The sequence below is a fragment of the Scomber japonicus genome, chromosome 1, assembly GCF_027409825.1.
Source record: "Scomber japonicus isolate fScoJap1 chromosome 1, fScoJap1.pri, whole genome shotgun sequence".
Lineage (NCBI taxonomy): Eukaryota > Metazoa > Chordata > Actinopteri > Scombriformes > Scombridae > Scomber > Scomber japonicus.
In genome coordinates this window covers 2,839,835-2,865,726 of record NC_070578.1, presented here as the reverse complement: position 1 = coordinate 2,865,726, position 25,892 = coordinate 2,839,835, and the positions used below count along the sequence as shown (strand labels likewise).

General features: G+C 39.8%; 1 protein-coding gene across 1 annotated transcript in view; it reads left to right on the top strand.

Moving 5' to 3' along the window:
- abhd17c (abhydrolase domain containing 17C, depalmitoylase) overlaps positions 1-21,462 on the top strand; it is a 32,352-nt gene extending 10,890 nt beyond the window's left edge. The window contains exons 2-3 of the mRNA XM_053315760.1: positions 15,127-15,306; positions 21,243-21,462. Coding sequence (XP_053171735.1) covers positions 15,127-15,306; positions 21,243-21,462 — 400 coding nt within the window. The remainder of the gene's footprint in view (positions 1-15,126; positions 15,307-21,242) is intronic.
- Positions 21,463-25,892: the final 4,430 nt, after the last annotated feature.

Here is a 25,892-nt window from a genome sequence, read left to right as displayed (position 1 = left end):
TGTATTTGGCTGATAACCAATATATACAGATACTGATTTGTTTTGTGTGGATGTTATGTTTTGTTGTTATTTATTCCACAGGGAAACAAACAAATCAAACAATCAACCAATAAAGTTACACTACATTTGAATGAGCACAAATCCTTGAAATGATCTTTAATAACTTTCACAAGAAATTCTTTTTCTTTTTGAAAATCCCTTTAGCCTGCTATACAGTGACCTGTTTAATAATAAGAATTTACTTCCATACTGTACTTCCATAGAAACTGCTACTGTTGCTGCTGCTGTCTGAGCCTGACTGTCCCACTGCAAATAACCAGAACATCAACCAATAGTACCCTATTTATAGATAGACCAGTGTTAGTCAACAAGGGGAATATTGGCCAATATTGATATTTGGCTGATATATCAGAGCATCCCCACTGGGTTTATTGAGATGTAAAAGCTCAGGCTTCATTCTGCTCTGTATCAGTGTAAACATTCTAGTTTATAGACACTACTGTTATTCCATCTTTACCTTATGGCTCTACTCATCAATGGCCTTAATTAGCAGCAGCTCTGTACTTTTAGTGTCAGAGTCAAGATTTCAAAACAGAACATCTGATTATTATACAGTATAATGTACAGTGTAGATTTTTGCTATAGGTGACACAGTCTCTGCTTTAGAGCTGATAGCATGAAATCACTCAGTTTGAACTAGTACAGAATGTGGCTGCAGTATTTCATTTTACATGTTGCTTTGAATAGTGTTTCGCTGAGCTATGAAGAGCCAAAGTCAAACCACAACTTCGAGATTGCACCTCAGTGAAAATCCCATGGTAATATGTCATGTGACTCTCTTCATGTGTTTGGATGAATGGCTGAAAAGACATCTAATATCATTGTTCAATATTTCAGTTTTTGGCAACCTTTAAAAAACACTTTCCTGTAAGTGGTAGATGTTTTTAGACAGACTGTACAAGTACTGATTACAACTACTAACATCAACAGTGAATTAAACATGTTACTTTAGAAATGGAAGCATGGTGCCAGTGTAGAATACAATGGAGAGATGTTCTGTGGAGGTGAAATGAATGAGTCAAGCCTGGAATGAAAACCTGCAGCCACATGAACCTTTTATTGAATAATGTGGACATTCCTGCTGTATGTATGTGTTGAGTGTCAGTCACCATAATGACTAGTGTGTATATGTGAGGTCTAACAAACATTTGAAAAGCCTTTAAAAAAATGTGTAAATCCTGCATTGGTGGCATACTACTGCATTTCTTGGAGCATTACATCCACCTGAAGGTCAGTTATAAGTCATTGTGTGAACTCTTTGCTAGTCATTTGTATCATGTGCACAAGAAAAACTAAATATTGGACCCAGTTGTAAAATCAACTCCATGGCCATACTAGAGGTCAGAACCTTCACAAGGTAACTTTTGAAAGAAAAGTTGAGGTTTGTTTGAACCTGGTGTAAATGTGCTCATTGTGTCTCTATGTGTCAGGCTAATGTAGCTCTCCAGCTGTGTTCCAGAGGTTCACAGCATTCCCAAAAAAGACATTTATCACACTAAATGACTATCATCAGGAGAAGCTGCTGAGACTCCTACATCTTTCCAAACAAACAGGATTTTTATATGAATCACTAGAGGCCTGTACTACGAAGCTGGATTTTCTCTTATCGAGGTAACTTCAGGGTTAACTCTGGGTTTTCCGTACTACGAAGCTGGTTCACTTCTTACCGGGGTAAATCACCATGGTAACTTATGCTGAACGGCTAACCTGCTCCGGAGCAGGTTATGTTCTGGATAAGAGATCAATGAGTACAAAAGCACCACCTCCTGACCAATCAGGTCTCTTAGAAAATGACCTGCCCATTCTTAAAAGATCCTGTCATCATTGGTGCGGATCGTGAGAGGAGCGCTTAGGAGAGAAAGAGCTTTTAGGGATAGATGCAATTTTTTAATTGGCCAAAATATATATTTAAAAAATAATCATTGAGGCACGTGGGGGATATTATTCTGTAGGTTTGACATCCTGAGATCAAAGTGTCAGGGAGCATAATAACTGTATTTATTTATTGTAATTGTAAAAAATTGACGAAAATATATATTTGTAAAATAATCCTTGAGGCACATGAGGGATATTAGTCTGTATGTTATACAGTTGGTTTGACATCATTCACTCAAATGGTTGAAGCATAATAGGTTTGTATTTTGAATGTTGAATATTAAACTAACTTAATGTCTCTTATGAGAGGAAGGGCACTGAGGAAGCGCTCTGCCCCAAACGTCTGTGCCGTAATAAAGTGACATTGTGTGATCAGAGTGCTGTCCGTTTATATTGTCTGATAAATTAATATTGTATGATCTCATGAATTTACACATTAACAGAGTCGGCAATTTTCTGCCAGCATTCCTTCCTGGCTTTTGCTGCTGCATCAGAGTTGCTTTTGGCCTGGATGATGTTTGAATTCTTCATATTGTTGAAGAATAATTGTCTGCTCCTCCATGGTAAAGTAGTCTGCTCTGCAGGGTTTCTGCATGTTTGTGATTGGTCAGATACTGCAAACACCTCCCCTTTATGTGAGCGCGCAGAGATCCAGATTGGAAAACCCTGGGTTGATTTACCGAGTTGATAACCAGCTTCGTAGTACCGCTTATCCTAGACTGCGAAGATCTGGTTAAGTCAACCCAGGTAATGGAGAGAGATCCTGGATAGGTTAATCCAGCTTCGTAGTACAGGCCTCTGAACAGTTTGTTTGTGAGTCTGAATGAAAGTAAACAGTAGCAGAAGTAGCAGCATGATGGTTAACTGCACAGAGAAGTCCATCTGTCTGTTCATGCTACAGAAGTAAACACTTACTACATACATTCTGGATGATACAGACTTACATAGTGTGATCCAGCTGAACTCACTCTTTTCTCCCAGTTGAATCTTTAGAGGTGAAACAATCTCCACAGTGTTGATAAATGCTGTTAATCCATTGGTAACAGTTCCACAGAGGGATTACTCTCGTGTGGATACTTCTGACGGCAGCAGCCAGAATACCGTCAGTGTAAATGAAAAACATGAATCACTTGTCTAAACTTTGGGAATGGATAGTTACCCTAAAAGTAGAACAGGGTAATATGGATATAAATGTTCTGGATATGGGGGAAATGATGTAGTTAAAATATATTGAAATGTCTCTGTGAATGAAGATATTTCAACATACTGTTGAAATCTTCATTGTGTTTATTAAAATGATGCATGTTTCCACAGTACCATTTACAAGCACATCCCTTTACATAGTTTAAACATATAAAGATCAGCTGTGTAATAATGACCAAATAACCACTTGCAAGGCTTTTACTGTGCAGTGTTTGCTTCATTAAAATATGAAGTCTGCAGAAAAGAGTAGAACAGTTTTCTACTTGTTTTTTTTCTAGAGTCAGAGATGTTTGTAGTGGACTGTCTCCCAGCAGTGATGAAGTGTGTAGCTGTGCAACACAAACACAGTGAAAATAAAAAGCTTTCAAGTATCTGGGCTGGGATATATCTCTGCTAGTTGTACATGAACAACAGTATGTGAGCGATTAGCACAATTTTTGAGGAAAGCTGTATCTGATTTTAAAGAAAAGTCACAATGAGAAAAGTGCAGTCACAGTTTATCACCAGTGTTCCTCTGACAGTGTTTGGGTTGTTTTTGGAGCGTCTGTGTGAGGCTGAGCTTCCCCTTCTTCATCTCTGCAGCTCTGTGATATGTCTCCTTCATTCTGTCCTGGTCATGTCCTGCTGGTCATGTACTGAGTAAACAGGCTGCTACTGTCCTTCACACGGGGCTTTGGAAAGTCAAATATGTTCATCAACTTAAAGTGTCAGACAGTTGTTCAGAGCTTCTGTTTGGAGTCCCTCAGAGAATAGTTTTAGGAAAATGACTATATTGCAAACAATTTCTAAAGTCTTTAACATGAGATGCATTTTGCCTCTGTGACACTCTCTCTCACTCACACACACACACACACACACACACACATATACGTACACAGGTCACACACTCGCCTGTCCATTCGCATCACTCTCCTTTGTGCAGGATTGTGTGTGTTTGAGCTCATTATCCTGCTGCAGTATGAATCCTTCTTAACATACACACAAACCAGAGTGTGCAGCATGCCTCTGAAGAATGGAGTGATACTTAAATCCTCTTAAAATATACATTGCGCATATAAAATACTATTTCATCATGGAAACATTCTTTTGATCTTTAAAGTACACAGTGAGTACAGACATTAACAGGGGTAACACTGTATTGTCTTACAAAGTAAAGGAGCAACAGAAACAGAGTGGAGCCCTGCCTGATGTTATTGCTCATACCATGTAATATAATATCAGACCTATAGTACAATACAGGGGTAGACAATAAGGAAAATTTGCAGCATGCAGCACTGTAAAAGGTTTCCCCATATAGATATTTTATATATTGATAATTTTGATATTAATGGAAATAACAACCATAAATACCTAAGTTAGATAAATCACAAATACTAAAAAGTAAATTATAAAGAGTAGAAACAATTCTAATATATAAATATAAATTAAATAAAGAATCTAATTCTCACAAATTATAACATAAAATAAAATAAATATAAAATAAATAAAACAACACAGAAATAAAAGTAAATTGCACAAATCCTGTATCACATAAATACACAAGTAGAACAAAATATAAATTGTGTTATAATTTGTTAGTGTGACTCATTTTACTTTTGGCATCATTAGGCTTCCATAGCTGCGCTAGATTCCTCCGCTGCTCCTACCTCAGACTCTCAGTGTAGAGACCTGAGGTTAACCTGCTGCTGCTCCTCTCCTCATCTCATACTTCTGACTGAGATCTTCTCAACAGGTAGAAGCTGTAACAAGCTTAATGATCCACGAAATACACGGTATCAGCAGCTGCACTGAGCGGCCGCGCGCGTTCTGCGGGAGCGAGCAAGGTGTGTTTACGTCCCACGGAGAGCACAGTCTGGTTGCATTGACGGCTGTCTTTGATCGGGATCACGTAAAGTATTAGCGGTATAAACCGAGACGATTTAACAGAAATCATCACAAAACATTGGAACCACGGGGAATTAATGTGAAGTTAGATTTTTTTTACTTGTTTTTCTTTTGTTTGTTTTTTTTTAATCAAGGGCATTATTTTTACTGGCCCCATCGGGCCAGTGGTTGGAGCGTTCTGGTGGCCCTGACGGTTTTAAAAGTACGTCGGGCCACCGGGCCATTTATATTGTCGACCCCTGTAATACCACTAGGGATGTCACGATTACCCGTTTTCACGATTAATTGCGGTATTAAACTTTACGATTAGTTAATCGGGGGCCCCCAGACAACGACTGGTTATGAATTGAATGCAACGACAAACTTTGTGCACGTCCCTTTAAATGCTGTGATGGTCAATGCAGGAAAGTGCAGCGACACGGTTATCGGAATCCCCCTCAAAGGGGCCCCCCACAGTAGGGGCTGCTAGCTCGGCAGCTAACTCGGTTGCTAGCTCGGCGGCTAACTCAGCTAACTGGCTAACTGTAGACGGGATCATCCTTATGTTCCCCGGTCACATACAAAGCGGGGAACATAGGACCCGGGGGAACATAGGGATGATCCCTGTTTATGTTAGCCACCTGCCCATTTGACATGCTGAACTACATATACAGTGAAAAGTTACTGGATCTTTACAGTAATTTAAGCATTGCCTTGCGGCTACTCCTGACTCTCCCTGTGACTGTGGCCTCAGGTGAGAGGAGCTTTTCAGCTTTGAAGCTGATAAAGCCATACATGAGATCCACCATGAGCCAAGAGAGACTTACAGGACTGGCCGTTACGTCAATTGAGCGTGATGTTCGCCGGTCTTTGGACATGGAGGACATTGTGGTTGCCTTTGCTGAAGCCAAGGCTCGCAAACAGCAGATGTAGATATTTTGCATGTTTTTTAAAGGTTAATCTTATATGTGTGTGTGTACTTTTATCTATGTTGGATTTTATATTTAATACCGATTTTGCACTTTGTTTATATGTTGATTGCAAAATAAGTAAACATACTATATACTATGTGTGCAGTAGCCTATATGCAACATTTGTAAGCAGTTAAGAAATATTTTATTGATATAATGTGTGGTTGAACTTCAACAGTGTGTCTATGCTGTGGTTGCTGTAGGCTTTGGGCAGGCGGGGTGGGATGGTGAGGCATAGGTTTTTTTGCTGTGGTCCAGGGGTGTCTGTGTCAGCGGACAGTGGTGGTGGTGGTGGGGCCTCCAAGTCCATTTTGCTTGGGGCCCCCAAATTCCTTGAAACGGCCCTGTTTGTTTTCGGTCTGTGCAGTTGCAGACGGAGGCGTCCCAGTCCCACAAGAGGTAAAGCATGGAAGAGGAAGAGCTATTCCCTCCGAATAAATGCTTGAAGCCAGCCGTGTGGGATTTTTTTGGCTACAGTGCAACGGGACAAGTTAAGCCGCATTCACGTAACGTTACGTAAAGCTGAACATGTCTCATACGGGAGCGTTCCTATGTTCCCCGGGTCCTATGTTCCCAGATGGCGGCTGACTTGGTTGCTAGCTCAGCGGCTAACTCCGCTGTTAGCTCGGCTGCTAGCTTGGAAGCTAATTCGGCTGCTAGCTCGGCGGCTAACTCGGTTGCTAGCTCGGTGGCTAGCTCAGCGGCTAACTCATCTGCTAACTCGGCTGCTAACTCAGCTAACTGGCTAACTGTAGACGGGATCATCCCTATGTTCCCCGGTCACATACAAAGCGGGGAACATAGGGATGATCCTGTCTCATAGTTGTGCAGTAGTAGTTTCGCTGTTTGTATGCAAACATGATTGACACAGCATGAGGTCGATTCCTTTTTAAGTCATCAAACAGTTTCAGTGTCACTGTGCAATGGCCTGTATAAGAAGGGTTGGGGAGTAACGGATTACATGTAACGGCGTTACGTATTTAAAATACAAAATACAAGTAACTGTATTCCGTTATAGTTACAGTTTAAATTGGTGTATTCAGAATACACTTACTTTCTTAAAAAAGATTACTACCCCGCCGGCGGGGGAAACAATCCCTTTTATAGCCCCCTATAAATTAAAATTCAAGACCTATAAGGAGTTTTCATGTGATTTTACTTATTCATGGTAGTGTGAAATTAAGTAATGCAAAAATAATCGTGATAATCGTAATATCGTGATTATTTCTCCAAGAAAATCTGTAATCGTGACATCCCAAAATACCACTATATTGTCATTGATTTGCACCCTTGGCAGATAATCCATATTAAAATAAACAGTCTTGTCCACTTGAACCTGCTAGTATATTTACCAGCAGTGTACAGTGGTAGCATGTGACTGCTCATACTAATTCATGTTCTCTGTCTGTAACTTTACATCAGACTTACAGTTAGCAGGTGGCAGCTTTGTGTTCTCTCTGCTCGCCAAAGATCATTTATGAGGAAAGAAAAATAGTAGCTCTTGAAAAATAACTTGTAGAAGTTATTTCAATGTGTCAGATGAATGTTTAATAACCCTGCATATCTCCTGCTGCTATGTAAATACTGTATACATACAGACTGGTATCAGTACATTACTGATATTAAAGGGCTCAGATCAGTACAGAGGCACAGTGTCAACCGAATGACATACCATTAAAAACAGTGTGTAAGTCTATTTTGGAGAGTGTCATGCTGGGGAAAAAATTTCTATTAAAGATTGGTTTATAAACGCATATGTATACTCCAAAATTTTCAGAAACACAACTAAAACACACATTCCGCCTAAAACAGTGTGTCAGGTTAATGGTTAATGGTATATTAACTCAGACCAGGTTCAGGTTAGGCTGAGTTTCAATTAACACACAGTAACTTTACATATTTAAAGGTTGAATATGAAGAATGAGCAGAAACCCACCATCTAGTGTCTCGAGATCGTTGTCGCAACAACCAAAAATAATTCCAGCAGTCGGGTTGCCAGGTTTGTTCCCGAGTGTGTCAATAGATCAGCCTGTGCCATGTCAAGTGATGAATCATACAGGGTAATGACTAATTTCGACCAATTAATTTTATGGCAGCTAATTTTAGCTAGCTGGCTCCCAACTCAAAATGATTGTTTGTTTCTGTAGCCTGAGCGGCGTGAGCGGACCAGTCAGTAAACTACACACCATAATGCATTTCGTTCCTACCCAAGCTGAAATCAGCAGGCTGAAGCGGATTTTATTTTAGCTCTAACTCTGTAAATATACCACTTTATCCACATGTCTAACCTTTTTAGGTGAGAAAGTAGCCCTTTAGATCCACAATGTGACGCTAGTTTGTCCAAATAACACCTGCTTAAAGTTTTTTTCCTGCCAATTCGGAGCCACTCAAGTTAGCCGTAGCGAGTAACGCACTTCCGGTCATTTTCACAAAATAAAGCACCTGTTGCCTTTTATTATTAAGAAAACCATAACGATAGAGTTAGTGCTTTTATTTTGAAAACAGGAAGCGAACATACCCTCGCTGTAATTAACTTGAAACCACCGTTATGTTACATTACATTGTAACGGCAGTGGGAGTAGCAGTTAAACCTGTTGGTCCCCCAATTAGGAGACCTTGAGACTCTCCGCAGCAAAAGGCATAAAACGCTGCCCTAATTATGTAGCAATACAGTCATACTGCACATCAAATTAAATAGGAGAAACTCCGCTACAAGCACGTCATTTTTACAAACACCAAACACAACTCAAACACCAAGCATATTAATGATCAAATATCAAAATCCGAATAGCATCAGAAAGTCAACCTACTCTCCACATTTCCATTGCTACCGTTTTGATACTTCATGGTACACAAACAAATAGCATCTCATATGAAAGCTAAGACCCTGGTGATTTCAACAGTACCACTATTATTGCGCTAAAAACTCAGTGAACCAGCAGCCAAAGAATACAAAGGTAAACAACCACTTATTTACAGCGACTAACAGATATTCTGTCTTACCTTTGAAGTGTTGTGATGAAAAGTTGTACTTGAGAGCAAAAAACGCTGGTTTTAGTGAGTCCAACATGGTGGTGTTTCACCCAGTGCCAGCCTACAGTAGCTGCACAGGAACAACAGACAACCCTGGCAACCCACAATTCCGGCCGCTAATTGGCTGGTACAATGTACACAGAACGTGTCAGAAAGTCATTGTTGAACCCGTCAAATTTTTTTTTAAATATTAATTCAGACTACATTTTTTTTTTTTTTTTATGGAAAAGCAATACTTGAATTCTGTACCCCTCAAAACGCCCCATGGGTGTATTATTTAAAAAAAATATATAGCTTTTAATTAATATTCTACATATTCAACCTTTTAATACAGTGTGTAGCTATGTGCTTTCTGAGTCCCAATAACTCTTCATCAGAGCTGTCACTGTGTGCAAATAGACTACTGCACCCAAGTTGTGCTTTTACACATGGTGCTTCAACATCAGTTTAGTCTGTAAATACTAAAACATCACAGCTACTAGTGTCTGAAATACTTCTGATCAACACACAGCATTAACAGCTCATCAGTAGTCTATTTTCTTTAGCTGCAGACACAGCTGGAGTGTGCAGCGCGTGCTTGACACTGCTGTTTATAGACTCACATCGTTATCTTTATAGTTCTAGTTATCATTGTTAGTGTAGAAGGCCCTTTACATACCTATGATCATATCCAGATCAACCTCTCTGTATTTTACTGCTATATAGGACACACTTGGGTATAACACACACCCCACTTTTAAATGAAAAAATATCACGTTAAAGGTGGGTCTTACATACTAGTTTTTACAGTAATTACAGTAGTCCTTTACATTCCTGAAGGCTTAAACATTGTCATCATCAGGACATAAAGCACTATCTAATCATTAATCGAAGTGTTTTGTGAATGATTGTGCTTTGAAATCATTTCGCATTGGACTTCATATCTGTTGTTTTCATCCTTCATAGTTCTGCTGCTGGCAGTCCAACTGAAAGCAGTCCAGCTGAAGGCCTTAGGCTTCAGTCAGGACAAACCCACCAGCCAGCACTGCTTACTAATTGTAATCCAAAGTGATTTGTAATGCAGGGTGCCACTTTTCTACTAAATCCTTTTTTGATACAACTCCCCCACATGGCTTTAATGAAGTATCCAACCTGAAAAATACAGCTGTGATTTTTATCAGAAAACAAGTGACATAATGTCTGCTCAGTTCATTTTTATCTGAAGGACTGTGTAATGTGTTTCCTGTGTCCTTCCACTGAGACTGGCCTGCTTAAAACATGCTGGACACTCTAAAGCACACCTGAAGCTCTCTCAGCATTCATCTCATCATCAACAAGCTAGTATTTACTGATATAAAAGACCTTCCAAAGCACTCAAACAAGCTGAGCTGCTGTTTGTTTTTTTTGAAACATGATTATTTTTGTGATATTTTAAGCCCATTTTAAGCCCTCATCATCTTTATTTGTTTGGAAGTACCATTCCGAGTATTTGGACAGATGTTTTCATTAAACCCAGTGTTTCTGTTTCCCTTCATTCCAAATGATGCCACTCCTTAAACTTAGAAATGTGTTTTTCTTCCTGTTCCTTCACTGGGATGTTTGAGTTTCACTGTGCAAAAACATGATATGCAACATCACAACTGCTTTTAAAGCTAGTCCAATATTTAACTTATACAGGTGTGATGGAGAAACCTGAAGCCATTTTGTGTCCAGCGCTTTAACTGCAATGAAACAATATTTGAATATCCATAGACTTTAAAATTGTTAATTAGGGATAAGGAGCCAATGCCATAATGTAAAAAAAATATTAAAAAAATTTTTTTTTTTATATGCCTTAATAAATGTCTGGAGGGAAATTCTTCTAATCTAATGAATTCTTTTACTAGACTATTTAACGTCCCAAGAAAATCCTGGTTGACTGCATTTGTACCTCCTCTTCACTTCATAGATTCCAGCCTCTCTGTCTGACTCACTCTGGCCAGCAGCTGGATGTGCAGCACTCTCTTCTTCTTTCTCTCCATTTTAATGCAGGTGGTTAAGTCCAGGTGCATTACTGCCACCTACACTAGCTATGTTAGAGCTAAATACTGTTAGCAGCATTGTTTGTCCAGGAGTGTATACATATGTCAGTACTGACCAGTCTGGCTCTCCATATCCATTCCTACTTGAATTGGGTCTCTTTGGATCCACTTGGGTATTTGACACATTGACATACAGACCTGAGACCCAACCTGATAAGACTGAGTAGACTTTGGACTTGGTCTGACTTGAGTTCTGGGTCAAGTCTCTGTTCCTCAGAACTGAGTGAACTCATGAAAACATCTACATCCTGTCACTGTGAACCAGGCAGTAGATTATTACATTTGGCTGTGGAGAAGCCTGAGTCAACCCTTTGACTTCCTGTCTTTTTTAAAGGAACAGCTGACACTTGGTGTTGGATGTTGGATAATATTGTAGTTAAGTTCTTTCATGGCCAATGTTAACAGTGGAGATGAAGTTGAATCACTTCAGCTGAGTCTGTGGTCAAACAGGCTGACTCAATACACTCTTCCTTCATCACCCTGTTTTTCTCTGCTCTTCTGGCAGTACAGTGGTCTTCCTCCGTGTGCTATGAAACAGCTGGGTATTACTTGTAGAATTGCCCCCAATGTGCTGACCTTAAGACTTTGGTACTGTTTATATCATCACATATTCATGAGGACATGGTTATATCCAAAGCTGCCTGCCTACCTAAAGTGATTCATGCATGAGGGATCATTTCATATCTAATACGTTTCTACCTATATATTACAATTATATTATTAAAATAATAATAATAGTAATAATAATCAGGAGTTTTAATTTGTATCTTTTTTTTAAACTGCTGGTTCTGTCACAATGATGTTGGTGAGGTTTTAAAAATAGAAATAGACAACATGTTTCTTTATTTTGTCAATTAGTCATTTTATATTTAGATAATTTACTTTTCGCATTTGATACAATATTTTTAACTATATAAGTTGTGCACAAATACAAAAGAAATTAAATAACTTCAAAAATATGACAACATAGGATTTACAGGTTGGTTTTGGGACTTATTCATCATATAGGTTTGAATATAATGTGAGATAGTGCTGCAGCAACATTATCTGATTGGACAGAATGAACCAAGTCCATCATTTTGGACCTGGAGGCATCCAGAATGTATAATGTTGTAAGATAGAGGAGTGCATAGGCCCCACAGTGAAGTATGGTGATGGTCAGGGTCTTATAGGGCTGTATGAGTGCTGAAGGTGTGGAGGAATTGAAAGAGACACACTTCACACTCTGGGTCTTCAGGTACTTCTTCAACCTGATAAAGACTGTGCTGCATTCTTAAAGAACAAGGTAAAGTACTGCACTGGCCAAGAATATCACCTGACCTCAACCTTATCGAGCACCTGTGGGGAATTTTAAGGAGACAAGCAGAACAGCACTGCTGGTAAACTCTTTTTGAGAACACTTGTGCAGGCCTCATAGCAGCATCCACTCGTTCAGTCTTCAGGGTCTCTCCAAGGATAACATTTAAATGATTTCCAAAGCAGCTGATCCTGGTTCATGGGAGGAGGGATATAAAACAACATTCATACTCACACTCACACACACACACACACACACACACACACACACACACTCACACACACACACACAGAGCTGCTGTCTTTCACTTCCCATGCTAGTGTGATGGAAGGTGTTCAGAGATCAGTTATAAATGCAAAGTGCAGCTGACAGTGCCACAGTTTACTTTTAGGTACATGTTTTGGATTTCTTTAGTAGTCGTCTTGTTGGATTGAGTATTTTGGAGCTTTGTTTTCAACCACAGCCTCTGTACAGATCTACAGGACATCCTGTTCTTTGTTCTTTGTAGGCCAGTGATTTAGTGATGATTTCATCCTGACATGAACTCACCATGTCTGCTGTTCTTTTCTCTTCCACTGACTCAAACAGTGTTAGCTGACCTGAATCCCTGTCCCTCTCTCTGGCTTCTTGGACTCTGCCTCACTAATAACCAGAAGAGAGAAAACACTGTACAGTCCAATGGAATGATAACACAATGAAGACCTTAATGTAATATCTTCCATTTAGCTCTCTCTACTGGTGAAGGTGGTTGAACAGGTTGATGCTATCATCCTCTTGTGCACTTACTGTTGATGAGCTGCTAGTTCAAGCTCAGTTACCACGGCAACTTATGCTGGCAAACTAACCTGGTCTGGAACAGGCTTTTCTAGACTTGTTGACCACTCAAATCACTTTTACACTACATGTCACATTCATCCATTAACACACATTCATACACCGATGACAGGAGGAACTAACATTCACAGGAGCAATTTGGGGTCTTACCCAGGGACACATGGACATATGGACTCGGTATGTGCTCTGTATAGATTTAATTTTCACTACTTTTATTCTGGAAGTCATTTTGAAACTTTTCATAGATAAAATATATAGTCACTATTAATCTGTTTAATATTTTGACTGGTATCTCCTTTTAATAACCTGTTTGACATGATTGTAAAAGTGTCAGTACGATTAAACCATGGCTTATACCCAGAACAACTGATACTGTCACTATTACATAAACTGTGGCTCTTATCGTCAGGTTAGTCCAACCTGTGCTGTCACATGCGCCAAAGTCCAGTGTTTGTGAATCAGCTGGTAACCTGAGGGTACTTTGTCCATCCATGTGTGGGGTCGTAATCTGCTATCAGGACAACTGCTCAGTTCACTTCAGTTGCTGCTTTATCAGATGCAGGATTTGTTCTAGCCAACAGATTAGTTCAACACAAGCTGTTATCTGAAGAGCTGTTATGATGGCATCACTTCATAGCATACATCTAACACTCCCTTTGTCAAAGCAGTCTGTTCAACAAAGGTCTTATCCTTCTCTCTCTGTCCGTCTGTCTGTCTGTGTGTCTGTGTTCCCACCACTGTCTTGAGATGAGTTAGGTGGCTCTCCCTCTCAGTCCCTGTCAGTGTACCCATGTTTTCTGTCAGTGTTGTACAATAGTACATGGACTGCTCATTTGTGCTTACACTATTTATTCAATCAATTGGACTTACCCTCTCAGCATTTAGTAGTTATATTTAACAATAGATCATTACACATCCACTCTAAACATCAGTTATTAGGTTAGTTTAACGATTCATTATCTTTTATTTATATTGCACTTTTTACAGCAGAGCCAGCTCTAACACAAACACACACTAAAACAAGGAGTGTTGTCAAAGTAACAGGCCTTGAGTAGAAGTCTCATGAGGAAAATGCTGACTGTGCCTCACTCAGGATGACCGTGATGATGAAAGTGGATTTTTATTCAGTAGAATCACATGATTTGAGTCAGGTTACTCATGTGTTTAATCATTTTTTATTTTTAACTAAAGACCATGTAAAGTCAATTCAGACATGTTCTTCTAAACACATTAAATAGGTCATAAATGTATTTCTAAAAAAGGTGTAAAAAGCATTTCAACCATTTAGATTTGAATTGTGGAGCTAGGCTTCACAAACTGTGTTTCAACATTTCTGTGTTCAGGATTTAGTGGGCGGGTCTGAAAATCATAAACCTGCCCCTGCTGCTGCAGAGGTATATATACATTCAGCAAACACTACTACTACTACTACTACAGTCTACAGATAGCTGAGTTAGCCGCCGAGCTAGCAGGTGAGTTAGCAGCAGAAAGCTCTCAGACGTAGCGTCCATGTTTCTGGTAGAAGTGGTGACTGGGTTAGGGTTAGGGTTACTCCCACAGTGTTTGGTAGCAAAGAAAAAGGCTGAGTTTTACACAACTTTGAAGTCTAATTTCAAACTCATTAAATTATGCATGAATTAAGGTCATTGTATATGATGGAATAATCACCACCAAATTTGGGCTTTTGCAGCTAAACTTTTTTCCCTCTGGCTGGCTGCTCTGTATCATTAAATGATTTCCTGGGTCCAGCTTACAGATGTTGGTAACAGGTAAAAGCCAACAGTATTATTCTAGTTTGTCTCTCAGTGTCAATGTGCATTCACACACTCAGACAGAACTTGACACACTGCTCTGTTATTTCCATGTGAGATCTAAGTTTCTGTGTGTGTGTGTGTGTGTGTGTGTGTGTGTGTGTGTGTGTGTGTTACAGATATGGTGTCGCTCCAGAGAACATCATCCTGTACGGTCAGAGCATCGGCACCGTGCCCACCATCGACCTGGCAGCTCGCTATGAATGTGCCGCCGTCATCCTGCACTCCCCACTCATGTCAGGGTTACGAGTGGCCTTCCCCGATACACGCAAGACCTACTGCTTCGATGCTTTCCCTAGGTGAGTCTCTCACTCTCACTCTCACTCACACACACACACACACACACACACACACACACAGCAAATCAGCATGGCCTTATGTGAGTTTAGAATGGGTATAGAGTGCTGATGTCACCTCATAAACAACGCCTAGTTCATATCAGCCATCAGCTGTCTGAATGATTTCCCCTCCACACAGATAACAGGCAGCAGATCCTTTACAGTCACGTTGGCGAGAGAGATGTAGATATCTCACTGTAGCTTCCGTCACATCTTCGAGGACCCGTTCCAAATGTTGACAGATTAGTTTGGTGATCAGGGCTAGCTGTAGCTGTCACAGCAGATGGATGCTTTTTCAGATGAGGTAGCATTGTCTGCGTGTGTGGAACCACGATACATGTTTCACAGCTGATGAGATTATCCTTCACTTTTTTCTTTTTTCTTTTTTTTTACTTAGTCTATTGCCTTTTTGAAGACATGAACAGAAACACTTATAGAACAAATCCCCCTCCCCACCCACACCCCCAAAAGTAAATAATAAAGATGCACAGAGGGAACAAAGACTAAATTAATAAATAATACAGCGGCTTACATATCAAATGTCAGTGTTGATATGATAGTGTGGGCAATACCATTGAAAGAGAAGAAAGAAAAGGGGAAAAAAACATTTTTTTTATAATTTGAGCGGGATATTAAATAATCACACAGCCAGTCGTCCCGTAGTCAGGTGTTCTCATGCAACTCTGATTCCTCTTCTGTGAATCTCAGAAAAGATTGACACATTTTATAGAATTTGCCAGACGAACCTCACGATGTGTTTAATTTTCTCCAGTCTCATATAATATAAAATACTCCTGATCCACTGTGTGTGATATGGAAGGATGGCATCTTTCCATTTCAGAAGGATGAGGCGACGAGCGAGCAGCGTACAGAAAGCCAGGAAGTCATAGTGAGATAGGGTACTCCAGGCAGGGGGCTACAGTCACCTCAAGGACCTCCGCTAGCATTTTAAACACACAATGCCAATAAAGTGTCGGTTTGGAGCAGTTCCGAAGTGTATGTAGATCTGAAGATGTAATCATTTTACAATGATTACACACTGAATCTACATCTGGGTATCTCTCTGACTACTTCTCTTTAGTCCAATGAGCCTGCTGTAGTATTTACACTGTAGTAGCTCATGTCTAGCATAGATAGAGGAGGTGTGGAAAGATCATCCTTTACTTTCTCAACGTTTGCCCACGCTCAACTTTTCTGTGGTTTTATCAGTGTTATGTTCACTCCAGTCAGCTAGCTAGCAGGCTAACTTACTACCGAGTCAAAATGACAGAGGACGAGTGTAAAAAATCAGTTGTGTGTCAGGTTCTACCTCAAAACAAGAAGGAGCTGCTTTATAGAAGATTAGGGCTTCTCCTTGTGGCTGAAAGTGAAAAATGCTCTCCAGCATACTGGACAACTTGCTCCACTCTTGATTAAAGTTTTTCAATGAAGAAAAAAAGAAAGAAAGGACCATAGCTCAGAGGTGGACTTTGGAGTGTGAGTATGCAGTGAATATGGACTCATGCACATTACTAACCTCAACTGTAATGTAATATGAACATTCTACAGCTGCTGCCTTATTCTTCATGTTGACCATGTATTCAAACTGATAATCAAGTAATTAAAGGAGAGTTCTTTTTCTCTGAGAGTCTGTAGGAAGCCAACTATAAAGGATGAATGAATGACTAAACGCCTCACTGCTAAATGTGTTTAAACCAAAACCACAAACACTACTTGTAACATGTATTCTGTTAAATACAACAGCATGTTATGACCAAATACTAACATTTAGATGTTTCCACAGTGGAGGAGAGTTTGTTAGCGATGTATTCTGCCACCTTGGTTGGTTCATAGTTGGGTCACATGATGGATCACAGCTTGTGTGACCGTATTATGAACAGTCAGAGGATGTTAAAATGTAATGAGTGTGCTGTGTCTCCACAGACTTCAATCTGCAGTGTAGAATGGTTAGGAATATTACAATAAGTGTAGATATGAGGGACCTGCTTGTTCATTGTTGACTATATGTGTTAAGCATCTATAGGTGTATGTGTGTTTTTTTGTCTTATTTGTGCAGTCTTCAGTACTTCCTCAATATTTCTGCAGATAGTTTTTTTTTTTGTTTTCTGACATTTAAATAGAACTGTGTGATCCAACACTCTGCCATTCAAGCTAATTCTACTAAAGATTCAGTTGTGCAAGGGTCACATGACAAGAGTGGAATGGCGTGCAAATGCGTCTGCGACTACAGACCTTACATTTGTTAAAATTCTACCTCCTAATATAAAAATCAATCACTTCAAACTGCAAGCTGTAATTAAATATACACAAAGGTATACTGCTGCATGGATGTCTGCTGGAACAACACAGTGTGAGATGAGATGGAAGAGATGCAGACAGAGTCTACAAACAAATGATGGATGATGAAGAGCCACCAGCCTAATGTGTTGAACTTAATGACTCTATCAAAGAAGTGAAAAAAGACATCTGTGCCATATTGAACAGATTGAGTAATGCTGAGATGCATATAGGGGGGCTGGAGGACCGGTAGAACAGCAGAAATGAATGCAGTGCACTTGGAATCTGCTATTGGGCCTGGAGGATGGTCTGCTGGAGATGAGTAGTTAAGGGTATCCTATGGTATGTCCTGGATTTAAGGTGGAGAGACTAGACCACAGCACCCCACCACAACTACTGCAAGGCTCAAACTGCTGCTGTGGTGGGAAGACTAGCAAAACTTCCTAAAATCTACAAGTAAGAATAGCTTGACCTGGAGAGAAAGTTGTTTTACATCCACCATGACACACCTGTGGAGCTACACTGGACATCAGGGAAACCCCTGCAGCATAGAGTACTGCTACAGCATCATACACCCAGCAAGCTCATCCTTACTATTAATGGAGCACACTTCCAAACTGATGTGAGTTATTCATTTTTGTTCATTAAGAGGCCACTCACCAGCTACTCACAGTACCTCAGACTATTCCAGAGCTCATCCACCTGATATATAACAGAACTGCTCACTCACAGATAAGAGACTGATATTGGTCTGCTTTTGTGTGTGTATTTGCCTCTTGGCTTTAAGCATGTTCTTTGTTTACTCCCATACCTTTTTATACAGACAACGTTCCTACACTAATGAATGTAGCCTGAATACATATGGGCCTTAACAGTAAAGCTCATATCTAACTGTGGTTTCAAATAAAGTCAAACATTGTATGATCATTTCATGAATTTGAACTCATTAATATGCAATATGTCAGCACTACAAGAGCTGCCTCCTGATCACACAAGCTGTTTTAGATTAACAGAACAAAGATGGAAATAAATGGACTGCATTTGTTTAGCGCCTTTCTAGTCTACCAAATTCACTCATTCACACACACATTCATACTGATGTGCAAGATGCCTGCTCATCAGGAGGAGCTAATGTACTCACACACCAGTGACAGTCAGGCTCCCTGCAGATCCTTAAAATGTCTTAAATGTAGTTTTTGATATTCAAGGTCTAAAAATGTGTTAAAATATGTGTAACTGTAGGAGTAATGACATGACATTTCATCTGAGTGTAATTATATTTCTTCAGTTTATGTTATTTATCATTATTATTATTATTATTATTTTCTGATTATTTTACATAACCAACCAAACAACTTATATAATAGCAGTTGGAACTATAATGAAACTAATCATTAGTTACAGTCCTTTTATAAATTACTTCATATTATTATATGTCTCAGCATTGGTATCCTTAAGGAAGTTTTAAAAAGGTCTTAAAAGTCATTAAATGTGATGTTAAAAGTGCACAGAGACCCTTACCCAGGACACTTTGACCCAAATCAACTGAGAGTTGAACTTCTGATCTTCCAATCAGTGGATGAGCCATTCTACCTCCTGAGCCACAGCTGCCTCACTACACACTACACTTATTATTTCATGTTTTTACAAAATCAAAAATGCACCTTGGTTAACATTTATGCAGCCAATTCTGCATAAATGCAGCTTGTTAAAACTTACAGAAGCATTTGGCCAACTTTCTGGATAAAAAAAATAAGTTTAGTAAAAATGAGATTCTCCCTTTTTAATCAACACATCCTGACTCTGCACCCTTTTATATAGAAACCTCACAATAAATATCAGTCTTCTGATCAGCAGGATCTTGGAGTTAAGTGGCCCTACCATCTTAAAAGCAATTAGAGAAGATATCTAGACATGGACACTATTACCTTTTATCACTGTGGGTCAGAGCAGAGGTGATAAATGAATTTTCTACCCAGGTTCCCCGTTACTGATATGTTTTTCCACAAAAAATTATAATTAACACATTCAAATCCTTAAAATGACATATATTCTTTGACCCTCATTAAAAATTCCAGTCTATGAAAATGCAAATATATTTTATTTCAAACATATTTGCTACTTTGTCTGGCTGAGGAGGCAGCTGTGGCTCAGCAGATAGAGCAGGTTGTCCACTTACCCAAAGATCAGCACTTTGAATCTCGGCTCCTCCAGTCCACATGTCCATGTGTCCTTGAGATACTTAACCCCTAACTGCTCCTGATGGCTGTGCCAGTGTTGTGCAATGAATGTGTGTGAATGGGTGAATGTGACATGTAGTGGTGGAAACGACTATGTATAGTCCATTTAGCATTTACTTCACACGTCTCCTCCTTCACAGTAAAAGTCATTCTCAGTGTTTGTTCACTGCAGGCTTCCAGTTTCTACATCACACTTGGGTCAGTTGAATTTAGCCAGGATTGGCTCCAAACTAGTTGTGATGTCACAAATCCTGGTCACAGGACACACCCCTTTTAAAACTGGATTTTCAATGAGCACAGAGAAACTTTCCACTTTCAAACATTTCTTATAAAATGACTCCAAACGATGAATCAGTTATCAAAATAATTGGCAATGAATTGATTACTGCAGATATTGACAGCTAAATATAATTATCATTTATAAGAGATTTGAAATTAATCTGATTTGACACTGGGCTGTTTAAGTAACAGGCTATCACACTTCAACACTAATAGTCCATGTCTGCAAACCAAATGTTAGCCAGTGTAACAGTGTGTAGCTTCATGCTCACATTGATAGAAATGTAGGGAGAAATAACACACACATGACAGACGTCTGCTATAATAATGTGTGTTTATTCCTGCTAAAGAGTGAACAGGATAATAGTTTTGTCCTGTCTGGAATGACATTAGCTCACAATGTGTTAATCTTCCAACTAACCTCTATCTTAATAGCAGGGCACAGCAGAGGCTGAGCTGCTACACTTAGTTATGGGTGAGTGTGATTAGTGAGGAATCAGTATGCATAACAGAGACTGGAGCTTTACACAGTTCCATCCAGACCACAGGACAGAGCTCACTCACTGTCTACATGGACACATTCAAATGTTATTTTCTGTGGAACGAGACAAGCTTCTCTCTGCATTTTACATGTGTGACTGAAACATCTGAAAGAGAACTAATCTCTAACAAGGACCAATATAAACTGCTGTAAAGTCCACCATGTCAATTTAAATGAACAATAACATGATTAAGCAAACATTTAACATCCCAACAATAATCCAGTTTTTGTTTTAAAAAGAAAGAAAGGATCCAACAAACACAAACTATAATTCCTTTTGAAGGACACATTTTGTCCTCAGAGTAAAAATGTGATTTGGAAGGTTTATGTTGAGATGTGCTTTTAAATGAAGTAGTATTATAGTGAGGATAACGTGTACCGATGTACTGAGCTGCTATCAGAAAGAATGCTCTTCTCCCCATCGTTCCCAAATGTGTTCTCATGTTCATGTGGTCCGAACCTAATAAGTCCACTTCAGTGACTTTTCCACACTAACAAGTTGAAACAGTTTGACTTCAATCCAACACATCCTTAAAACATCATGTCTTTCTCTTCCACAGTATTGACAAGGTGTCTAAGGTGGCGTCCCCGGTGCTGGTGATCCACGGCACAGAGGATGAGGTGATCGACTTCTCCCACGGCCTGGCCATGTATGAGCGCTGCCCTCGCGCCGTAGAGCCTCTGTGGGTGGAGGGAGCGGGACACAACGACATCGAACTCTACGCCCAGTACCTGGAGAGACTGAAGCAGTTCATCTCCTTTGAGCTTCCCACCTCCTGAGGGAGCTGGAGCACTCAGGCCAGGGTTGATCTCAACACCGCCTCCTCCTTTATCATCTCCCGACTTTCCTCTCTTAGCAGACCGGGCAGGCAGGGGTGAACTCACTCCACACTCCCAACATTTCCCCCCCTGTCCCTGAAGCCATTTCAATGTGAGAATGTCAAGTGGACTTGAGACCAGGCATGGAGCTTTAGATTTAACATGTAGTGTCCCCAAAAACCTGCCTGCTGTTCCTACATGTGGACCCAGACTGCCAATCAGCTCGGGCCTGGACAATGTTTGCACTCACTGCTCACTCCAGAATCATTTCTCTCTCTCTCTCTCTCTCTCTCTCTCTCTCTCTCTCTCTCTCTCTCTCTCTCTCTCTCTCTCTCTCTCTCTCTCTCTCTCTCTCTCTCTCTCTCTCTCTCTCTCTCTCTCTCTCTCTCTCTCTCTCTCTCTCCTCTCCTCTCCTCTCCTCTCCTCTCCTCTCCTCCCCCCCCCCCCCCCCCTCTCCCTGTGCTCATTCTCTCTCTCCTCACCTGTTCTGTGTTAGGGTCTCTCACTGTGAGCTTCAGTCTGTCACATCCTCTGTTTTCTCCCATGATCCCCTCTTTCCTTTTGACTGAAAGTCTTTGAAATGGTCAAGCTTGATTTTTGTATTCTTTTATACCAGGTGAAGAAGTATCAATTTTTGCACCTTGAGATACAACAGAAGTTTTTTACTTTTTCTGTATTTTTAAGTTACCATTCAGGGTTGATCAAACAGATGCACTTTTAATGTGCAGATATTTTCAGGTAATGTTTTTTTTTTCTTTGTGTTCTTTCGTCATTGACATTCCATGTTATTTTCTTAATTGCAGGTAGAAACAAACTGTGTTTTCAGTTGGTGTGTATGTTTAAAGGCTGTTAGACCAGAGTGCACCGCTGCACGTCTGGCCTTCTGTAGCTGTGACCTTTGACCCTGATAGAAACTGCTCTCTTCTACAAGGAGAGGATCTTACCAGACTTCATTAAGAAATCCTGCTATTTGCAGTTTGTGTGTTTGCCAACAAGCGAGACAAACACACATGCAGCTCTGAGTTCAGACCTTCAATCCTTTTCAGCTGCTGGTGAGTTCAGCACCATTGTCCATTGTGATTGGTGGCTGATCTTTTTGCAGAGTTTAATACTGAACCTACCAGAATATCCAAACACATCCACACATCTCAGCACCTGCTTCAATCATTGATACTGTTCTAAAGCTCAGTAGAAGTCTGACGGTTATTTAGTGCATCAGGTGTGTATGAACATCCTCAGTATTTGTTCACACAGACGCTTACCTCAGTAGAAGAGAGCAGCAGCTATCAGGGTGATGCTTTTGTTAACTGGAGATCATGTGTGATAAGACTTGACAAGCGTTTCAAACAGAAACACTCTTGACTCAGTACTGTAAAGTGAAGGCAGGGAGCATGATGCTGAGTGTCCCTGCAGACAGAAGACGTTCCCTCACTCCACTATAAACTCTGCTCCTTGCCAAGTTTATTGAAGGTGAACATGCTGTCACCAAGTTCTTTTTATCAAACTACAAATGAAGCCTTATGTATGTAGACATTTCTCCCAAAACGTTCCTGTCGACTACAGCGAAGGCTCTGCCGGTCTTCAGGAGGACTGATAACTGCTGCTATTCATCAGAGGAATCTATCAGTCAATCACTGTGAAAGCCAGACAGTTTGGGGAAGGCGGAAAACGACAGCGAGGTACTAAAACCAAATTCAGCGTGAGAGGCCCTCCTCTACCCACAGCTGTGTCTGCTGAGCCCCCCGTAACAACTCCAACTCCAAAAAACGTCTGAAAGAACCCCAGGGTGGGGCGTCGGGGGGGATGGGGTTGAGATGCGGTGGAAATAAGCATCGCATGCAGATCACATCTCATCGTTGTGGACATTTTTCGACTTGTATCGACTGTATTTCAAAATCATTTTTCTTTTTGACCCCCACCCCCCAGCTAATGGAAAAAAAATGAAGTAAAACACTAAAAAATGAAGTTAAATGAAGTAAAACAAAACTACAAAAAAAAGTAAAACACTACCATACTGAAATCTAATGCTGAAGATGTTGGAAGGATGTTTCCATAGCGACTTGTGATAATGGTTGGATTACTCCGTGTACTGCTGTGAAGTGGTCTGTCAGTTGGGTGTTAGTGTTTTCTGATCATAGCTGATGTTAATGGGTCATGAGCCCTCCACCATCATTAGTAGATTTCCTCTAGCTCTTTTTAAAGGAAATGAAGACCTTGCTTTAGTCCTGATTATTGTTTTGATACTGACATTTTTAAGATTTTCCAGTCTAAATGTTGATAGATTTACACTATCTCTGAAGCTGGTTTGTATGATAATCTTCTGTAATGGTATACTTCAGTATCTTCTCTATACATATTAGCTCTTCCACAGGGCAGTCTAGTCTCTTTTGATTTGAACACTGGAATCATGATATGCAAATGAAAGACAGATAAAGCTAGTAGAATCAGATTTTGATAATAGTGTGTAAAACAGAAGAAATAAGCCTTAAATATGCCATAAAACAGATTGTCCTTCATGTGGTTGTTGTTGCGAGAAGGCAGCACAATGGATGTTTTAATGCTTATAATGGAATAAAGGATGCATGGAAGTGTTTGTGTTTTACCTTTAATGTGTCACTGTGTTTAACAGATTAAAGGTCTGTATGAAGACACTTCTCTTTAACCCTCATACTGATCATATTCTCACTTATTGTTGGGCTCTGCACCTATTCAAATTCATAGATTCCCCATCAGTCATTAATTCATGTTGTGTTAATCTTATGGCAAGAAAAGACATTCACAATCACTGCTTTATGGTCCAGTACAGTGGCGTGCGCAGACTTTTTGAAGGGCGGGGGCGAAAAGAAAAAAAAAGGCACATACAGCACGTTCTCGCCACTGAAGAGGGCACTTTAGCACACGTTTTTGCCACCCAAGAGCACAGTTTCACATGTTTTGCCAACCAGGAGGGCACCTTAGCATGCGTTTTGGTTCCCAAGAGGGCAGTTTAGTGTGTTTTGTCAACCAGGAGGGCAGTTTAGCAAGCCTTTTGGCTCTCAAGAGGGCAGTTTAGCGCGTGTTTTTCAACAATTGAGCCACGAGGGGGGGCAGACTCCCCCCCTTGTGCACACCACTGGTCCAGTAGAACATTGAATCTGACACAGGTCCAATTTGTACATTTGCATATATAAAAATGTGTATCTGCTGCACAAAAATTAAAAAATGGAGGCATTGTATTACCATGATTGTATACTGTGTGGCACATTAGGAGAAGTCCACCTTGAACAAATGTGTATAGTGTTATTACAGCTCTCTAATATAAAATAAATGGATCAAATTGGACCGTGAACACTATGTAAAGGTTAAAACAGAGTTTCAGTCCGTGCAGATAGACGTGTAGTTGGTCTGTCTGTATTGTTATATTTTCATGAGCCAAGTAAGAAAATATGTTTCTTTGTAATCAGGGTGACCACCCAATTTCTAATATGTCTCCAGTGAGTCACAACCTCCTCTGAGTGTCTACAGTCTGTGTGAAACTTTTTTTAGGAACTCACTTTGAAATTCTGCTTTCTCAATATCATATTTGTTTTCTTACACTCTTGCTGATATAATGGTAATAATGCCACTCCCTTTCTCTAAAAATCCATGTTAGACTTTCAGAATAAGAACAGAAGTATTGCAGGTGTAATTCAAGAGAATATCCTGATCCAATCAGTGGTCATTTAATGTTTGCGTGTGATCCAATACTAATACAATGCTAGAGCTTTGTATTAGTATTGGAGCCCAATCCTCTCATCTCTCCATCATTCACCTCATCTTTTTTCTTCAAATGTGTGTTTTTTTTTTGAAAAATGTAACATTTCTCATATGCATTCAGAAAATATGTTCATAACTAAGTCAAATAAGCTAGTAAAGAAATAAAGTGAAACAATATTGAAACTAAATGAGAAAACAAAACAAAAACAGAAAGAAAGTTAAAAAGAGAGAAAAGCAAGTAACAAAGTAACAATAAGAACAATAACAGGCTGACCTGGGCCCTGTTCCATGAAGTAGGATTACCAAATAAACCAGGCTTAATTTGTTAGTCTGGGTAATTTCCCAGCAGATCCAGTTCCATAAAGCAAGCTCAGCATAGTTCAAACTCAGTTACCATGGCAACTTCTGCTGGCAAACTAACCCGGTCGGACCAGGCTAATTGTCAGGCTTAGCCTGAGTTGCTGCTTAGCCATAACACCGATCTGAAAGATATGATTTACTATATATACTCATATGTATAGAGTATATAAATATATATATTGTGGGAGAAATAAGTATTGAACACATTTTTTCTGTAAATATATTTCCAATGAGGATACTCCATTTCACCAGACGTTGGTATTAATTCAAGAAATCAAAACATTAAAGTCCATAAA